The sequence below is a fragment of the Lissotriton vulgaris genome, unplaced genomic scaffold, assembly GCF_964263255.1.
Source record: "Lissotriton vulgaris unplaced genomic scaffold, aLisVul1.2 SCAFFOLD_300, whole genome shotgun sequence".
NCBI lineage: Eukaryota > Metazoa > Chordata > Amphibia > Caudata > Salamandridae > Lissotriton > Lissotriton vulgaris.
Genome location: NW_028250131.1, coordinates 1,849,530 through 1,870,137, shown reverse-complemented (window position 1 = coordinate 1,870,137; position 20,608 = coordinate 1,849,530). Strand labels below are relative to the sequence as shown.

The 20,608-nt window shown below is 47.4% G+C and overlaps 1 protein-coding gene across 1 annotated transcript in view; it reads right to left on the bottom strand.

The window, feature by feature from the left end:
* Nucleotides 1–918: 918 nt before the first annotated feature.
* The window catches only part of LOC147663357 (uncharacterized), a 49,786-nt gene continuing 30,096 nt past the window's right edge, over nucleotides 919–20,608 (bottom strand). The window contains 2 exon segments of the mRNA XM_086950503.1: nucleotides 919–1,187; nucleotides 1,190–2,332. Coding sequence (XP_086806629.1) covers nucleotides 919–1,187; nucleotides 1,190–2,332 — 1,412 coding nt within the window.

Sequence of the window (20,608 nt, the reverse complement as noted above, 5' to 3'; positions counted from 1 at the left end):
AACTAGCAGTGAGAAAGACTCAGCACATTTATAAAGAAATAACACAAGGATGTGATTGGTTACCGATCATATCTCCTTACATTGTTGTATGGCTGCTCGCAATCACGCTTCACAGGTGACCAGAGCTGCAATTACAGTGCCCAGGTCTAGACCGGGAAAATGACACATCTTAATGATGTTGCCTCACTGGGGGCACATATGCCTTAGCATGCTTGCGGCAGGGTCAGAAATTACTTCTCTACATAAGTTTAGCACAGGCATACCATTATGCACTGAGTGCTTGCCTTTGAACACTTTTAGCTGGAACTTAAACATCAGTATGCCATACATCATGCCAGGATGCCCATTGGGTGACAGAATTGCGCTCTATAAGTGTGTCATACATACATACATACATACATCATGCCCTTAAATACTGAACAATGCTAATTAGTGCATGGCCTTTTAAAATAAATTATTCTGAAAGGCACGAATCACGCCCAGAGAGCCACAGCTGCCTGTAAAGCCCTGCAGCCTCTCTCAAAAACTAGTGCAGCAAACGGCATGTGAAGAAGAAAGATGCTGCACAACTTGTGACCCTCGGCACTCCGATACCTGCCGTTTCATAGGTATGCTGCAACGTTCTCCTCTCTTCCACGGTGGTATGTTGCTAGGCCCAAGATCTGCTCTCTGTGCTCCTTCACGCAAGAGATCTTTTTTCCACGCTGCTTGCTTTTTAAAAGCAAGAGCTGCAAATGGTGCCTCAGTGATGTGTGAAGTGTAGGCGCTTCGCAACGGAGTTTGCGAACTCAGGGTTATTACACTAAATGCACGCTCCCTACAGGGAACACTGGCCATTAGGCATTTTTGACTATCAGCTCTCGCTAAGTTACAACATTCCAGTAAAACTTACTTTGGGGTAAGCAGGACATAAGATTGTTACAGTGAAAATGGTTCTATCTTGTTTGTATTTATTGATGTTGTAGAAACGTTCATTTTGAGTGAAGTTCCTGGCATAAACTGTGCAGTGATAGGGTTCTGTTTAGTGTGTATTATTTGGAGATGTGAGCTCTTCTCTCACTCAGTGCAGTGATAAAGCCTCTCACTGGAGTGTGTTCTTTGATGCAGCACAAGGATTGTCTTCTGAGAAAAGAGCTTGGAAGACACTGTGCAGTGATAAGGTTTCTCTCTGGTGTGTTTGGTGTTGCAAGACTTGACTTTTGATTTAAGCTCTTCTCGCACACGGTGCAGTGAAAAGCTTTCTCTCCTGTGTGTGCACTTTGATGCTGTACAAGGGTTGCCTTAGGAGAAAAGCGCTTTGAACACACAGTGCAATGATGAAGTCTCTCTCCTGTGTGTACGCTTTGATGCCGTACAAGGCCTCCGTTCTGGGAAAAGCGCTTTGAACACACAGTGCAGTGATAAGGTCTCTTTCCAGTGTGTACGCTTTGATGCCGTACGAGGGATCCCTTATCAGCAAAGCGCTTGGAACACACTGTGCAGTGATAAGGTCTCTCTCCTGTGTGAGTTGTTTGATGCAGTACAAGGTGTGCCTTCCGAGAAAAGGTTTTGGAACACTCAGTGCAATGATGAGGCCTCTCTCCAGTGTGTACACTTTGATGCTGTACAAGGTGTGCCTTACGAGAAAAGCGCTTTGAACACACAGTGCAGTGATAAGGTCTCTTTCTGGTGTGTATTAGTTGGTGCATTCGTAAAGTTGCCTTTTGATTGAAGCTCTTCTCACACATGGTGCAGTGATGAGGTCTTTCTCCGGTGTGTATTAGTTCGTGCTTTAGTAGATGCGCCTTTTGATTGAAGCTCTTCTCACACACAGTGCAGTGATAAGGCTTTTCTCCTGTGTGTATGCGTTGATGCTGAAGAAGGATTTTCTTTCGAGTGAAGCTCTTTGCACAAACAGTAAAGTGATAAGTGTGTACGCTTTGATGGGGCCTCTCTCCTGTGTGTATGCTTTGATGAGGCCTCTCTCCTGTGTGTACGCTTTGATGCCGTACAAGGCTATTCTTATGAGCAAAGCGCTTCGAGCACTCTGTGCAGTGATAAGGCCTCTCTCCAGTGTGTGTTTTTTGATGCTGTAAAAAAGTTCCCTTTTGAGTGAAACACTTTTTGCACGTTTCGCAGGGATATGGCCTGAGGCTGGTGTGTCCTTTTTTGTGCCTCACAAGAAGTGTCTCATTGATAAATCCTTTGTCACACACATTACAAGCAAAGCGTCTCTCCCTCATGTGCATTCCGCGCCGTTTTCTTAAGTAGATTTTTTGAGTAAAATTCATCTTGCCTCCAGAACCTTTATGGCTTTTTATCCCATTCATATTTTCTAGATGTGATTGTTGTTCTGCAAAATAGAAAAAACATTGAAAATGACATGAAGAAAATATTTCTTGAAAAAGCTGCATTGATATAATATGGAGAGTTGAACAGTTACAATTCAGGGAAAAAATGTATGTTCTTAGAAAAAGAGTCACACTTCCCTTTGAGACACAAATGGTGGCTAGTCTTCCTACACAAAGTGCGGTGACTTGGTTCTGCAGCAGGAGTATGCTGGGAAATCAAGTGATTCACAAGAACCACTGTTGGACATGGGGTTTCTGTTTGGCTAGGGTAGGCACCTAAGCCAGGCAGAATGCACCACTCTAGTCAGGGTAAGCCAGACACACACCTGAGATAACCTGCGCTCACCCTCTGGTAGCTTGGCTCAGAGCAGTCAGGCCTGTTTAAAGAGGCATTGTGCAGAGCATATGTGCAACACACTAGTGCAGCAACACAGTGAGTAAACCACAAAAGGGAATCCACGCAGGATTATGTAAAAATAAATTCTATATTGTAAATCAAACAAGACCAAAATGACTTAAATCACACCGTTCGTGCAAATAATGCAGGTATGAAAGAGAAAAACACAAATGACTATGAAAACATAGGTCACAGTGCACCTTCGCTCCTATTACACTTCATACGGTAACTGTAGTGAACGTGGTTGAAGTGATTGCATTTAGAAACCAAACGTAGGCGCAGGAGCACCTACTAAACGCTAAACAGTAATTGTGCTTGAGTCTTCCAGCAGTTCTCCTCTATGGACGGCCCTGCGCCATTCTTGAGGTCATCTCCAGAGCAGAGACAATGCTGAACAAGAAATGCCAATCACGCTCTTGGGAGTTTGGAGCCCGCCAGGGAGGCTTGAATCGCGTCTCTTTGCCAAATGGAAAGCAAGCCACCCGTGAAGGAGAGCAGGGCGGCATTACGACTCTTCTGGACCCAACCCGCCTCACAGTACCTTTGTGGGTGCAGGGTCACTGTCCTCAGGGCATCTGTAACTTGCTAACAATGTTGTCATGTCTCGGGAGAGGGACCCGACGTTGAGACCTTCGTCAGTATACGCGTTAAAACCAGAGGGCGAGGCTGGCTGGAATGAGCCTCAGAATGCTGGCCCGCCGCATGTTACAGAACAACGTGTCGTCGAAAGGCCTGCCTTGAAGGCTTTGTGCAGCTCCTGTAGCTCTGCAGCCTTAGACGCTGGACTGTACCACCTCAGAGCAGTACAAGTCTTCAGGGGGCTGTTCCTCGGGTCTCACGACCAGAAGGGCCACACTAGTTTGTTCTTGGTGGCATTTGACGGTGGTGATGTCTTGCCAGACTCCGGGGGCGAGGTTCACAATCCAATTCAGCTGCAGTGAGCACGCTGTCTCAAGGACGTGTTTGTTTCTCTGGTAATGCCTCCAGGCGAAACAACGCTGTTCTCACTAGAGAAAAACGCTCACCACATGCTGGTTTGTAAAACATGGAACACTTGCCTAGAATGCACAAAGGCACTTCCCTGGTCAGAGTGCTGCACTGTAGGCCCATGGTGCACTGTCCTGTAATGCACAAAGTTTTACCTTGGTGCAGAAGTGAGCACTGGCGACATGCTAGCCCTTGAAAAATGGGCTCACCCAGCAGAAGTCTTGGAGAAAAGAGGCAACAAGGTCTTTGATGGCCCTGAGATCTCGAGAGAACAGGGGGCAAGCAAACAAACCCTTGGAGAGCACTTCAGGGCACAAAAGGAGGTGGCAGGCAGCAGACAGCACATTTATTTATTTATTTTGAAAGTTTTATAGAGCGCGAACAAGAGCCTTGCGGGTATCAGAGCGCTTTACAGTAAATGTGTATAGGCATAACAAACAATAAAATGAAGCAGGATCATAAGAATAACATCAGAAAACTTAATAAACAAAAGGATAAATCAAACATTAAGGATAAACAGGACCATAATGAAAAGCAGCAAAGACAATCACATATAGAAGGACAAATCAGATAGGGTGCAGAACCGGACCGGTCGGTCTGAAGGGTGATGGTAATACATTGATGATAAAGACGTCAGATAAATGGAACAGACTATACATATAAAAAGCCAAGCAGTGCGGTGCACAGCAAGGGCGAAACATGTGGATCATGGGAGTGGCAAAAATTGATTAGGTTGATAGGTAGGATGAATGGAGTAGGGGGTCTCACAGTCATGTGAGGCTATGTTTACGTAAATGTTGCCATAAGGATGCCTTTTACTTCCAGTTTGAAAGAAGAGGAGGAGGGGTTCAGTCTTATTTCTGGTGGAAGGGCATTCCATATCCTGGGTGCCATTCCTGAAAAGGAATGATTAGAAGTTTTTTTCTAATTAAATTTTTGTGGCTTCAGAAGGAGGTTTTCTGCACTTCTTTTTGATCTTGACCCTCCAGATATTGTGAGTTTTTGTGAGAGATAGCTGGGTGCATTATGATGTAAGGCCTTATGCGTCATGCAAGCTATTTTCAGGTGGATTCTGGCTTCAAATAGCAGCCAGTTTAAAGTTTTTAGATCCGGGGGGATGTGTGCCCTTCTTTTCGAGCCAGTGATGAGTCTCGCTGCCGCGTTGGTGCAGGCTCTTAGAGGAGCTGTAGTGGCTTTGGGGAGACCGCATAACGAGACACTTCCATAGTCCAGCCACGGTAGAACTAGAGCCTGAACCTCTAACTTGAAGTTATTGGGAGGTAGGAAGGGCTTCAGCTTCCTTAGTGTATTGATCTGAAAGTTTGCTCCCTTCGTTGCATTACTAATATGCTTCTGCATATTGAGGTTACAGTCCAGAGTTATACCCAGAGATTATGCCGAATCCACAATGGTTGGTTGAACATCGAGTGCTGTGAGGTTTTTGATCAAATCGTGCATTGTGGGGACTTGGGCGGGTGGGGCAATAGGGAGGAATTCAGTTTTTAACGCATTCAGTTTGAGGTGATTCACTGCCAGCCATGTTTGGGTGGTCTTAAGAGTATTGTTAAGCAAACTAATGTCATCCAAGGTTTTGATCTTGAGGTAAAGTTGGGTATCGTCGGCATACATGTGAAATTGCACGTTGGATGTTTGTAGCAGATCGGTGAGTGGTTCCATGAACAGGTTGAAGAGTGTAGGAGATAACGAGGAACCTTGTGGGACTCCTAGCGTAACAGGAACTGGTTTGGACAGGGTGTTGTTGACCTTGAATTTTTGAGTCCGATTATGCAGAAAAGAGGTAAACCATTTGAGCACTGATCCTGAGAGACCCATTCTGTGTTTCAACAGATCTATCAAGTGTTCCTGTTTGCCCGTGTCGAACGCTGAGGAGAGGTCAAGTAGGATGAGGAGGCATGCTTCTTTTTGATCAAGTAATTGAAGTGCATCATCAATGAAGTTGGTTGTGGGTGAGTTAGTTCTTGTGGCCGTTGAGGATGGTCCTTAGATTGCGTTTTGATAATTCAAAAAGTTTTTGGGGTCGATTTCTTGCCTGGTTAAGTTGTTGGCTGAAGGATTCTGCTTTTGTGCGTTTGACCTTGCGAAAATAAGCATTTCACTTTCTTTTTAGAGTCAAGAGGAGCTTGGCAGATGGTACTGATCTCCAGTTATGTTCGGCAGTTCTGAGAGATCGTCTGTCCTCAGTAAGGAGACCGTTAAACCAGGGTTCAGAGTCTTTCGTGGAGACTCTCTTTAGTTGCAGGGGAGCAAATTCGTTAATTATCGAGGTCATGGAGTTTAGGTAATTGTTGGTGAGGTCAATTACATTGGAAGTTCCAGCAGGGTGTAGAAGTAGATTCTGGCTAGAGGTGGGTAACGTGTTTGTTTTGAGCTTTTTCCAATCTCTTTTCCATATCTTCGGTTTTGTGGCCTGGGCCGAGTTCAGTTTGATTGTTTCCTTGATGAAGAAGGTGATGATGTGAAGGTCAGACCAATCACAAGGGAGGATCGATCGATTCCAGATGTGTGGAATCAGTCTTAGAGATTATTAAGTCTAAGATTGCGGCTTTATTGTGCGTCGGGCTGCTGCACAGTTGGTTGAGGTCTAAAGCATTGAGGAAGTTTTTCAGGCTGTTGACCACTGTGTCGTTAGGGTCATTCCAGTGGAGGTTAAAGTCACCCAGGAAAATTTGTGTGTTTCGTCGACCGGTGAGTGATGTGATCAGGTCCATGAGGTGTTCTCTGAATAGGAGGTTGTCGCCAGGTGGGTGATAGATGATGTGAAGCGAGCAGACAGGTTTACCATTACTGTTGATGTCGAGGCTGATGTATTCACAGGAAGGGAGTAACGAGGGTATGGCTCTGTTTACGGTGATGTTGCTCCGGAGTATGCATGCAATACCACCTCCAATCTTGCCTCCAGACCTGTCTAGTCTGATGATGTCATAGTTAGGGGGAACCAAAATGCAGCCCAGCAGCAGCAGGTCAACACAACAAGGCAGTTAGTCAAAATGGTGGTTGCTCCTGGAGGCACATCAGTCCTCATGGCAATGAGAAGTTTGTAAAGCTAACAGTGTCTGGCTACAAGTCCCAAGCAGCGTCTAAAAACATGGGATCAGAACTCCAGTACATATACTCAAAAATGTCTTTGATGAACGGGTGACTTCAAATGAACCCTCAGGAGTGTGCAACAGTCCCTTGCAGCCCATTCCTGGCTCCAGACGATCAGCAGGGGGTAAATCAGCCCTTTGAGGGAGGGCAGGACACAACCTTTTCAAATGAAAGTGTGAACCATCTCTCTCCCAGCCCAAGGATACTATCAGTTTGCAGATGAATGCAGATGTATCCCCTGTCACACCCAGCCCCTCCCATCGGGAAAGCTTAGTTGTCATGGCTCTTCCAAACATGATAGTTGCAGGGGTTTCCTCTGTGGTTGAGTGAAGGGGTCAAACAGTAACCTCAAAGAATAGTGTTCAAAACACCTTCGAGGTCGAGCTTCCCCAATGCAGAATGCTGAGTACTCCTGAGGTGATTTAGAACGCTTTTGAATTAATGACTATTAAAAGGTGGGTCGTTGTCAGATTTCAAGATTGCAGGTACAAGTCATGACACAAAGATGCCATCTAGGTTTTGAATAACCCTGCTCATGTGTAGTGGATGAAAGGTCTTCTACCAATGAAAAATGGGAGTATTGATCAACAATAACTAGAAGATGATGTCAATTATCCAGAGGGCCATAAAAAAATCAATAGCAATTCTCTCCCAAGCATGATGGGGCAATTCTGACATAATCAAAGGTCGCTGACTAACTTGAGATGAAAGACAGTTGCATATGTGACAAGTCTTCAAATCTTTTTTGACCCTTTCGACAAGATACGGAAACCAGACTTGATCACGGAGAGCTCTCTTAGTGGCAACCATTCCTCGATCTCCTTCTTGGGCAAATTCGACTACTTGTTGTCAGAGACTTTGGTGAATAACAGACTGTGTACCTTGCAGAAAGAGGCCTTCCTGCGTTACTGAAAGTTCATCTCTTACATTTCTGAACTTCATATACTCGCTGTCATTAGTGAGAGGTTTAGAATACTGGTTCCACAACTTTTAATCTTGACATGCCTTGACCTTGGCTCGTGGCAGTGAGCCACGAGGCAGTGACAATTTGCTCTAAAGACATGGCAGTTGGTGTGCTCGATTTCACAATAAATTTGATGTAATCCTCCACTGTCTTAGATGGGGTACCAGGGCATAATCAGCCAGTTTCTGATCATTCCCTGGACGATGAAGAATCGTTTAGTTGTAATTCTTGTGACCTGAAACCCCAACGCTCAATTCTGGGAGGCTTTTTTGCTGTGGGATTGCCAAATATCATCAACAATGCTTGGGGATCAGCCACCAATGTGAAGGGCTTTCCATACACAAACACATGGAAAAGCCCGAACCACTGCCAAACTTTCTTACTCAGGTTGCAAGTAAGCACGTTCAGTTTGTGACAGGCTCTTATTGGCAGGTACCACGATATGTCTCCGGGTATTTGGCGGTCCGTTGTGCTGTGCAAGGACTGCGCCTAACCCTACAGGGCTAGCATCAACTACAACCTCTGTATATAGTTTGGTATCAAAGTAGGGCATTTCAATGGTGTTCTCAATGGCTTGCTTGATTTTTTGGACGTCCTTCTCACACTCACGTGCCCATTGAAGAGACACATTCTTTTTGGTAAGTTCTGGTGCAATGACCATAGCAAAGTCTTGTATGTATCTAGAACAGTAATTGGCCGTTCCAAGAAATGATCGTAAGATAGAAATGCCTTGTGGTGGATTTGCAGTAGACAATGCTTGTACTCTAGCTGGATCAGGTTTCATGCCCCCATCACCAAAGACATGGCTGAAGAATTTCCAGTTTTTCTTGTGGAATTCACATTTGTCAGCATTCAGAGTTAAGGCTGCATCATTCAGCAAATGACATACTTGCATGAGAGCTTTGTAATGCTCTTTCTGTGCAGCCCCACAATACCAATATATCACTACAGTTAAATGCATTTACTACAGGCTATATGATAAGTCAAATGACGTCTTGGAAATGTTCTGCAGCAGAGGATATACCAAAATTCAATCACTTGTAGCAAAACAAACCAATATGCGTAGAAAAGGTTGCAAAGTGTCTGGATTGTTCTTCACGTTCCAATTGGTAAGATCCTTTATTTAGGTTGAGTCGAGAGAAGAACTCTGCGCCATTCAATTGAGTTATTATATCAGCAATGTGCGGACTGTGAGGTTTCTCTCGCTCAGTTGTCTAGTTGGCCTGGCGCATGTCAACACTTATGCGTACAGCTCCTTCCCTGTCTCTTTTAGGAACTGCTACAATGGGAGAAAGCCATGATGTCGGACCAATGGAGCGTTCAATGATGCCCTGTGTAAGTAAAAAATGAAGTTCCTTTTCAACAGCTTCTTGCAAGAGAAACGCAACTCGTCTGTGTCTTTGATGAAAATTCTCATTTATGTGTAACCTTACTTTCATTGTTTGACTTTTTCTGACCCATGAAATAATGAAGGAAATTGACTTACAATTTCATAATAAGCATTCATAGTGTTGTTCACTGATATCAGTCTCATATCAGCAGCACTAAGGAAACTCAGCAAACACTTGAAGCTGTTCCTTGAAGTATATGAATAGGTGCATTCACCACAGTTTTCACATGTTTCATCGTGGCTACAAATTTTTTATTTGACTTTTGAAGAGCATTTAGGCAGCCCAGGAGTATACATTAGTCTTTGAATTCGTAAGCTGTGGTACTGGAGATAATTCGTGATACATTTCCAGGGGTATAATATTTATCGACGCACAGCTGTCTTCATGTTGAATTGCCTACACTTTTGAAGTGAACATCAATATTGCACAATTGTCATTGTCCCTTTCATTGTAACAGACACAGAGGAATTCTTTCTCTATGATTTAGACGATGATCAACTTCATTTTGCGTTGATTTGCCTCAATTGGTATGACCGGGAGTACGTCGAATGTCACTGATGTAGCGTTTGGTCGGCCATTTTGTCTTCACGCTGTAATGCACTTACGTTTATCTTCACGCTGGAAGTCGTCACAAAATGATTCGCTTTACCGCAGTCTATGCATATCTGTCCAATGGCGGGTCATTTACCTTCGTTTGGAAATGACATTCCATATCTGTAAAAGGTTTTCTTTTTCTGTGGAGACAGGACATTGTGCCCTCGGCCTTGTACATTGGCTTACTTTTCATGATCATGTCCGACGCACTACGGCCACCATGTCAGCGCAAACAGCCTTGAGGACTTGATACAAGTTCAGTTTCCATCAGCATTCGTCGTTAAAATGCATACGAAAGACATTGATTACTACGAGGAGGGTAGCCTCCTCATCATAAATTAATTTAATTTACTGTGCTTTACCAAACATCCAGTCTTCCAACAAACTCATCAATGGTCTTACCTGGTCTCTGGCATTCTTGGCTGAACATGTATCTTTTATAATTCACATTTGGCACTGGCTTAAACTTGACATTAAAGGCCTTTTCGATTTGATCATATGTCTTTTCACCTTCTTGTAAATTCTTTTTCATGGCTTCTTTCACTCCTTCACCGGCCATGTTTCTCAAGATACTTTATACTCTTTTTCATCTATTGCATCTTTGAACTCTTCAAAAGTCTCTATCCATCCATCCATCTATCGCCAATATTATGTGGTACCCTATGTAAAAGCTCTCAGGACCAACTAGGCTACCCCACTGGTACTCCCTAGCTGTCCGCGCCCAGGATCAGGCCCTAGGCCAACCAGATGCCACTGGTCCTTGCCCATACACAGAGTGGGGGTAGTTACCCCTGGCACATAGTAGCCATTCTCCACTCTTCCCCTCATCAGGGCAGTTCTAGACTGCCACTGATCCTCCAGCCTAGGGGCCGTACCCTCAGGCTGACCAGAAGTCACGGGCGAGGCTCTCCTCCCCCTACCTCTCCTCCTAGGGTTCCGCACTCTCCTCCTTTGAGAGGCCCCCCAGAACACAACTCTCCCACCAGTTCAGGACGTCTCTCCAGCAGCTGGTCTCCCAACCTAGGGTCTAAACCCTCAGGTTGCACCGGGGTCAGAGGCGAGGGCTCCCTCCCTCTGCACCCCCTTCCAGAGTTCTGCACCCTCCCAACTGGAGCAGTACCCCTGGAAGCCAAACTGATCAGGGCACTGGTTACAGATGTCCCTCCCTCCAGGTCAGCAGATCCTGATCCTATCCTCCCAACCCAGGGACTAACCCCTGCGGTTGAACACTAGCCTGGTACGCCAGGACTTCTGGGGGCACACACAGCCTCAACCCCATGAGGGTAACATGTGACTCATGTGTCGTGTGAAAGTCTGCCTGGCGCAGATCTCCGACCCCTGTTCATCTGACAGCACGCGAAGATCCCCCAGGACAGAAGTGGTGTCACCACTGCCATTCATCTGTGTCTCAGCCCTTCTGGCTGGCCCCTAACCCACTGGTTCTTCCACTGGGGAACACATCCCCCTCTCACCCCTCAATCCGATTTCTGCACCCTCCCAACTGGAGCGGTACTGCCAGACACCAGAACCACTGGAGCTCCATTTATAGGCGCACCAGGGTCTCCTGACACTAGGAGCTCTCCCTCAAATGGCTTCCTAGTACAGCCTAGGCCCTCAACCTGGTGTTCCCTTAGGGAACCCTCCAGGCCCTGAGACTGGGTTTTGGGCACCTGGGGACACACATTCCCACACTTACTCCTACTCCACTGAGACAGGACGTGAGCCCCTACAGCCCTCCCACTACACTAGGACCTAGCTGGGCTGCACTGAACCTCTTCCCCCACACAGGACGGGAAGATAACCAAGCCACTACTTTTGGAATCACTCTCCAATCCCTTGGCAGAACATTGGCCACTTACCCAGAAGTCTGCCTCCTGTGCAAGTTCCCAAGGATTAAAGGACTCACACTCCAACAGGTGTTGGCACAACCCCGGCAAACAACGACTGCGCATGTGCTCTTTGATAACCATATTGATCAGTCCCTCAAAATCATGTTCCGGGTTAACCGTCACCCAATCAACCAGTGCAACATAACATTCATCCGCAAACTCCCCCCAAGACTGGTGAGACAGTTCCTTACTGCCCCCGAACTTCAACCTGTACTCCTCTTCTTGGGAACAAGGTACCATACTTTGGGAACTGGGAACGGGACTTCCTGCACTGGACTACATATTGCTGCCACCACTGGACCCCACCCTCACAGGTGAATCCAGAAAACCACAACTGCACTCAGGGGATAATCTACCCTCCAGAGATAATTTCTCCCTGGCAAAGGCCCTCTCAGCCTCTGCCATCTTCTCCTACGCTAAGACCCTTTCGGTCTCTAGCATTTTCTCCTCCACCTTCTGCTGCGCTATCTCCTTGGCATGCTCTAACCTGAGCTTCTCCAAAGCCAGCTGATGCTCCCTTTCTTCCCTCCTATCTACCCACTCATCTGGGGATAGGGAAAGAGATGGGGCACTACCCCGACACTGGACCCAGCTAGAGACTCCCTATCTATGGGGTCCTCTACTAGCGTCTCTATCCTGTCATTTTCTTCCTCCCCTTCAGACTCCACAGGGCCCCCTCAGACCCACAACCCTCTTGGCGTGCTGTCAGGGCACGCCAAGTCCTGAGAGGTCAGCGGGGTGCTCCCACACCATCTTTGACTATTTAATAGCGCTCCCGCGAGTGCTTGGGCTGACGAGTCTGTGGCTGAAGCACCCGCATGCCATGAGAGGCACTTCACCTGATGAACATTTTGGCAGCCCTCAGCAAACCTTTAATATTGGCTGTATTCTCTACTGAAGACGGTAAAGAAACCAGAAACACACGCTGTGTCTAGAGATCAGTACTTCCTGCGCTAACTCTAGCGAAAAACTTGAACACTTGAAGAAAAACTACACTTCCCAGCAAGCCAGAGGCGAACCCGGGCTGAGAGGTCAGCGGGGTGCTCCCACACCATCTTTGACTATTTAATAGCGCTCCCGCGAGTGCTTGGGCTGACGAGTCTGTGGTTGAAGCACCCGCATGCCATGAGAGGCACTTCACCTGATGAACATTTTGGCAGCCGTCAGCAAACCTTTAATATTGGCTGTATTCTCTACTGAAGACGGTAAAGAAACCAGAAACACACGCTGTGTCTAGAGATCAGTACTTCCTGCGCTAACTCTAGCGAAAAACTTGAACACTTGAAGAAAAACTACACTTCCCAGCAAGCCAGAGGCGAACCCGGGCTGAGAGGTCAGCGGGGTGCTCCCACACCATCTTTGACTATTTAATAGCACTCCCGCGAGTGCTTGGGCTGACGAGTCTGTGGCTGAAGCACCCGCATGCCATGAGAGGCACTTCACCTGATGAACATTTTGGCAGCCCTCAGCAAACCTTTAATATTGGCTGTATTCTCTACTGAAGACGGTAAAGAAACCAGAAACACACACTGTGTCTAGAGATCAGTACTTCCTGCGCTAACTCTAGCGAAAAACTTGAACACTTGAAGAAAAACTACACTTCCCAGCAAGCCAGAGGCGAACCCGGGTTGAGAGGTCAGCGGGGTGCTCCCACACCATCTTTGACTATTTAATAGCGCTCCCGCGAGTGCTTGGGCTGACGAGTCTGTGGCTGAAGCACCCGCATGCCATGAGAGGCACTTCACCTGATGAACATTTTGGCAGCCCTCAGCAAACCTTTAATATTGGCTGTATTCTCTACTGAAGACGGTAAAGAAACCAGAAACACACGCTGTGTCTAGAGATCAGTACTTCCTGCGCTAACTCTAGTGAAAAACTTGAACACTTGAAGAAAAACTACACTTCCCAGCAAGCCAGAGGCGAACCCGGGCTGAGAGGTCAGCGGGGTGCTCCCACACCATCTTTCCCTATCTATGGGGTCCTCACTATCTACTAGCGTCCCTATCCTGTCATTTTCTTCCTCCCCTTCAGACTCCACAGGGCCCCCTCAGACCCACCACCCTCTTGGCGTGCTGTCAGGGCACGCCAAGTCCTATCCTCACCGCTGACCACCAATGGGATCTCTGGTTCGCTAAGGCTTGCGCCAGAGCCAGGCAGAGACCACCACTCTAGTCAGGGCAAGGGAGTTACACACCAAAGATAAACCCTGCTCACCCCCTTGGTAGCTTGGCACGAGCAGTCAGGCTTATCCCAGAGGCAATGTGTAAAGCGTTTGCGCAACACACACACACACAGCAGCAACACCCCAGGGCAAACCACAAAAGGAACTCCACACAAGGTTATATAAAAATAGCCTTTGTATTGTCATAAACACATTAGAAACATAATCACATAATATACACTGTGCCAACTGGCACTAGGCAATATTCACAGGGGATTATATACAGGACCAGGCTGATCGGGCCCTGTTCATAACAATCAGAACAGGTAAGTAAAACACAAGTAATGAAAGAACCAGTAACTACTGGTACCATAATTACCTGAGCATTATAACCTGTAATAAACACATTATGTCTGCATCACTTTGGGCATACAGACATTACGCTATCTCATTAGGCATAAACACATTAGGATAGACCTCATACTCATAAATCACCTTAGGGCCTGGCGCCCTACAAACCTATTAGTCCCCCTGGCCAACTGGCCTTCTCAGGGGCTCAAATGCCCTATGTCCCAAATGTCAGGGCTGCTGCCAATGCAGCGGAATTCGCAGGGCGCAATTGCGCTGGGTAGAGGAGTGCATATCACTCCTACCTCACTCAGAGATGTCCCCAAAGGAATGCTGGCCTAAACATGGCAGCTGCCCACTACTTGCTGGGCAGCTGTGAAATCTAAAAAGATGGGCACTGGCACCCTCTGTGCCCCACTGGGACTCTAACAAAAGAAATGGACCCAAACGTTGCAGCTGCCTGCGCTTCGCAGGGCAGCTGTGAGAATGCACCGGCAGTCCTGGCACTCACTGTGCCTCTGGCGCCAAAAACAATGCCCCACAAGCAATGAGGACGGGCGCTGTGCACATGGGAGTCCCGCCCTGGGATTCTGAAAATAAACTCTGCCCCAAATGTAGCAGTTGCCCACTGTCACGCGGGGCAACTGTAACGAAATCTTGCCAACACGGGGAAGAGCACAGGCCTCTCGTTGGAGATTAGACTGGAGAAGGGCCCAAAACGTTGCAGTTGCCCGCTTAAGCACGCAGCTGAGAAAATGCCACAAGCACCTACAATGTGCTTCGAGCTGCACCAACACGGCGGTGCATTCAGCCCCCCCTCACTCACTGGTGGCGCACTGGCAGATTTTTCTGGGTCCCGGTGGGTGGGGGCAGGCACCAACAACTTGCCTCGTCTCTCTCCCACCCCTGGGCCCCTCCTCACCTGGTCGGGCGGTCTCTCTCTAGTTTTGGTCCAAGGAGCGCGGGGTAGGCTCCCGTCCACTTCTTTTCTCCTTTTCCCACAGGAGCACGGGGTAGGCTGCCGTCTGCTGCCGACTTCTTGGGAGCGCCCCGCCACAACCAGGCCGCTCTGCCTGGCTTCCGGGTTGCCGCGGCGGCCCCTCTTGTAGATCCTCTGTGTTCTCGGTGGCAGCCTCACACGGGGGGCCAGAACCGGCGGGGTGGGCTACGGCTTGATTTTTTTTTAAAGTACTAATACGTGGAAACAGCGGCAATGCGGGGTGGGCACCCGCTCTTTCAACAAAGATGATTGCGGGGTGGGCACCTGCCGGCAGCATACACAAATGCGGGTTGAGCTCCAGCTTCAATAAGGAGCTCAGGGGGGAATCCCACACGCCGGGATTCCCTCACGCTGCAGCAGGGCCTGCTCCTCTTCCCTTAGGCGACCCAAATACAGCGTTCACGAGGCGCTAGGCCACAAAAGTCCTCAAATAGGCAGAAATAAGAGAGTCCTTGGTACTTGGGAGACCCCAACAAAGTGCAGCCAGGCAGGCCAGCACGCAGGGACCCCCAGGAAAGAGCAACTGGGTCCCACGGCGGTTCCTCCTGGCAGAGTGTCCTTCCAAAGTAAGAACAAGCACAACACTTTCATGGGGTCACAGCCCCTACATTTATAGGACAATTTGCTTTGTGTTACAGCACTGGGCTTGGGAAACCAGATGCAACTGGTTTTGGAGCACTCTGTTTATCAGGCTCCTCTTCCCTATTGTTAGGTGGGGGTTCAGTGATCAGACGCACCACAGGAGGCAGAGCCAGCATTGTGGAGGGAAGGCACAGCCCTATTCAAGTCCCAGGTGCAACTCCTCCCTCCCATCTGCATGCAGATCTCTCTATTCATTACTGGCCTGACTCACCCTGTCTCCTGGAGCCACCCACACCATCCAGCCCCTGCCACTCACAAGTCAGACATGCAATTCACATCAGGCAGGCAGACACAAAGCAATGGCAACTTCTAAAAGTGGTTTTTTTTTTTTAGTAGCTTTATTCGATAAAAACATATCATAAAAGCATTTACACATCATTTATAAAAACATTTTTACAACAATCATCAATTTTAAGAACATTTCATTTCTAGAGCAGCATATTAGTTAGATAGGCCCATTTACTGGATTAATAGTTTTCTTACAGATCTTAGACGCCAAGCCCACCCCAAGAATTTTGCCATACAAGTAGAAAAGAAGGGTCTAGCATCTGTACGTAAAATACGCAGGGCTTCCAAATGAGAGCGAGTTCCCAAACTTCTACAAAGGGGCTTCAACCACCTACGTCTCGGGGCTGCATAGGCACTACATTCGAACAGCATGTGGGGCACAGACTCTACCCTTAGATTACAAAAGGGGCAATAAGGAACAGTTTGAGCTGGTGGTTTCCATGTGGAAGTAAACTCACATACTGGGAGCACCCCCAACCTGAACTTAATGTATAATGCTCTGTCCCTCGGGTTCTGTATGATATCTAGATAAGGTTCCCTTAACGGTAGCTCCTTAGCTGACAAAAACAGAACTACAGATTTACAATGGGTTGTGGATCGTGCTCTCTCACTGTCTACCCATGCCCAGTAGATTTTCTTTAACTGTTGTTTCGTGGGTGCAGATTTATTGGACCAAGCCTCTTCTAGGCCTAATTTGTAGAGCAGCTTTTTAACCTCCCTAAGCCAGATGATCTTATGAGAGCCCGGTAATGACAAAATGTCAGATAAGGCATCTGCATAACTACTTAATTCCTGCACATTCCAGATTCTGGACCATAACAGGAGTGGACGTAGTTTTGCTTGGTCGCAGATTGCCCGGGTACCTGCATCTAACAGCAATGGGATTGTTGGTGTGCTGTGGGGCAAACCCATTAAATCTTTGTGAAAGTTGTTCTCAAGGTGGGCCAGAGTGTCAACTTTTTGAGTGCCCCACAGCTCAGCACCGTAAAGTGCCGCACTTACGACCCTTGCCCTATAGATATCTAGGGGAGCCCCAATGGGTTTTGATGATGATGATCGCTGCTCCTTGAGCAGCGCACCTGCCACCCTTTTGTGGGTAAGGAAGACTTTTTGGTGGTGTGACTTCCAGCTCATAGTATCACTGATGCGTATACCCAGGTAGTCAAATTCTTTTACACGATCAAGTGGAACGGAATCCAGAACCGGGGGATAAACAGTTTTTTTTGGCGGGTTAAGGACTAAAAACTTGGTTTTGCCTATATTTATTGCTAAACCCCTTTCGTTGCAGAAGCTTTGGAACCTAGAAAGCAACGATTGAATGCCCATCGGTGATTTTGAAATTAGGAGGGTATCGTCGGCGAACAGAAGCGTTGGGATCTTCCTTCCAGCCAGGGTGGGTGCATCTGATGGTTGTTGCAGAAGATGCTCCACCACTCCGTTAATATAAAGAGAAAACAGAGTGGGGGCAAGCACACACCCCTGGCGGACGCCTCTGTCCACGGGGATACGAGATGTTTTCTCCCCCTGTCTACCCCATCTAATTTGGGCAAAATTACTATCGTGGTATTTAACAAGCAACGACATCAAATAGGGTGGGAGGCCTAACCCGTCGAGGACGTTCCATAGGAGTGTGCGTGGTACTAGGTCGAAGGCAGTCCGCAGGTCAATGAAGACTAGATACAGACTTCCCCCTCCCAGCACCACCACTTTCCAATAGATCATTAGAAGGCGGAACGTCTGCTCGATTGTGCCTGTTCCTGATCTGAAGCCTGCTTGGAGATCTGACAGGATATGATTTTCATCTGCCCACTCTATGATCCTGCCCAATACCACCTTTCCTGCTACCTTTTGAGAAGAATCCAATAAACTAATTGGGCGGTAGTTCGCTGGGTCGTCTCTAGAGCCTTTTTTGAAAATAGGTACGACCTCAGCGCCCCTCCAAGAATCAGGAAAAACTCCACCTAACATTACTTCATTCAGGAGCAAGGTGATTAGTCTACTCCAAGGAGATGGGTAGTTCTTAATTAGGTCTCCTGGGATTCCATCTGGACCCGCTGCCTTATTCTGGACAATGCATTGAATTGCTCTTTCAACTTCTAAGTTAGTAAATGGGCCATCATAGCACGGGGGGTTAGCTGTAAGACACATGGATGGGCAGGCTAACTGAGCTGGATCTGAGGGAGCGGAGTACAGTTGCGAGAAGTGTTCAAACCATGCACCCCCTGTAATATTGCAAGTTAGTTGCTGGTCTATTGGCTTTTCCCTGGATCTTAATAAGTCCCAAAACCTCCTGGCATCCTTACTATTGCTGGCCTCTACTAAATCTCCCCAGAAATTAGAATCATAAATCCGCTTCGCTTCAGTTATGGTTATTTTATAAGTTTTTCTAGCTGCCCTAATAGCAACCGCATCTTTAGGCTTTAATGTCACAACAAGTTCCTTCTTGGCCTCACGACATTTTTGGGTATACCACTTGTCTGACTGTTTAGGCAATGATTTTGGGATACCCCTTCGTGTGGTTTGGGGAACAATAAATAAGTCACTTAGCGCCTGCACAGTCTTAGTGAATAGAGGTAGGATCTTAACATCGCCTTGGTTAGTAATGATCAACCGGGACTCCACCTCTTCCAAAATTGTTCCGGCTTGGGCAATTCTTGCGACATCTGCTAGGACTTTGGCCCACTTTAACCGCCTACTGCAATTTGCAGGGGCTATTTCATGGGAGGATTTCCACTTATGTTCGGTTCGGCCTTGCCTTTCTGCCTGCCAAGGGAATGTGATAGATAGCGATAAGGGGTTGTGGTCGCTATCACCCGACACTATGACCTCCATATCTAGATGGTGTTGCCAAAGGTTATAATTAAGCATGATATAGTCAATCCTAGACGTGTGGTCTTGCCTGTTATATGTGTGGGCACCCATATGGTCAGATTTGGATCGGCCATTTGTTGGTCGCAAATTGTGCTCCATGCACAGGGCATTGATCTCTATTGCATTTTGCGACCATTTGGGGATCGGGGCAAGATTCAAAATGGGAATGCCTCTCCTAGTGTCCTCCTCAAAAGTGTCCAAGATATCTTCATTGGCCAAGGGCTCAAAGCAGCAGTTAAAATCCCCAACAAGCAATATATGGGAGTCCGCATCACAGGTGGCCAGGTTGCGGTTTAGGCCTGTGGATTGTAAATGGGATGCACCGCCTTTGGCACCCCTCAGGTAGATGTTGAAGACTTCCAATCTTTTCCCCCCTTTGTGTGTTATCGTTAGCCACTGGAGATCCGAGGATTGGGTGTTTCTTTCTTTTACCCTAAAGCCTAAAGCAATGCTGATCCATATTATGAGGCCGCCTGACGGACGACCTCTAGATCCTTGTTCCCGGACTGCAGGGATGAAAAAAGTGGAAAATCCCACTCGGTGTCTTGGCTCCAAACACCAAGTTTCCTGTAAGAGGCAAATATGGAAGGGTTCCAGGAAGTCACTCCATTCGGGGATGTCAAAATTGCGACCAAGACCAGCCACATTCCAAGATAGAATTTTTAGGACAGAGTCAGCTGATGGAAAAGCCCTGGTGTGGTCAGTAGTCATCGGCATAGGAGAAGCAGTTGCACCCACAGATTTTGAAGACCTCACAAGCGACCCAGTTTGCGGGAGATTGAGGGACACATAGAGGGCAGGGCAGGAAGAAACCAATTGTTCAGGAGAAGTGGGTGCAGGGAGGGTCTCGCAAGATGGATTTGGCCAATCAACCCTGTTACAATTTACTGCCATGTCCAGTGACAATGTCACACCATCAACCCCTGCGTTGCTGGATCGTCCTACTCGGCTTGTTGCAGATTCAGGGGCAGCACAATCAATGAAATGATGCCTTTGCAAAGTCGAGAATACCTTCCGGGGTTGCTTGGCTGCTTGCATAGAGAGTCAATCCACCTCCTCTAAACCACCAAATCTGTTATAGGTAGAGAGGCCATTCCAGTGTAGCAAAGTCTCCCTATGGCCCCAGGACTTATTCGGCCGTTGGTGGTGCTGAACCAATGTCCAATTGTCCCCCTGGTTACAGCTAGGTCGGGGAGGATAGAAAAAGGATAATGGCTTGGGTTTGACTAAAGAGTCATCATTACTGGGCCAACTGCAAATGTAGTGCGCCGTGTGAGGATCTTTAAAGGTCACTACGATGCAGTCTCCCGGACTGGATTTCCACGTTGGCCCTACCCAGGGGGTTCTGCGGACCATCGATACCCCACTTTTTCTACCATTGGGGATAGGTCGGTTGACATTCAACCAGTGCATTATTTTGTTCTTGAGTGACCAATGATTTGCCTCTGGGGGGAGGTCAATATAGCCACCTCGGAAGTTATCTTTGGCTGGGGGAGCCTGGGTTTCACTAGGGACAGGTCTAGTTGTTGTTCCGAGTTTAGGGTTTTGCAAGTTACGTGTGTCGCCTTGTGGAGGTGCCTTTGGTTTAACACGAGCTTGCTCCACCGTGACTGTCCTTGGTTTGGGAACCGGTTTTAT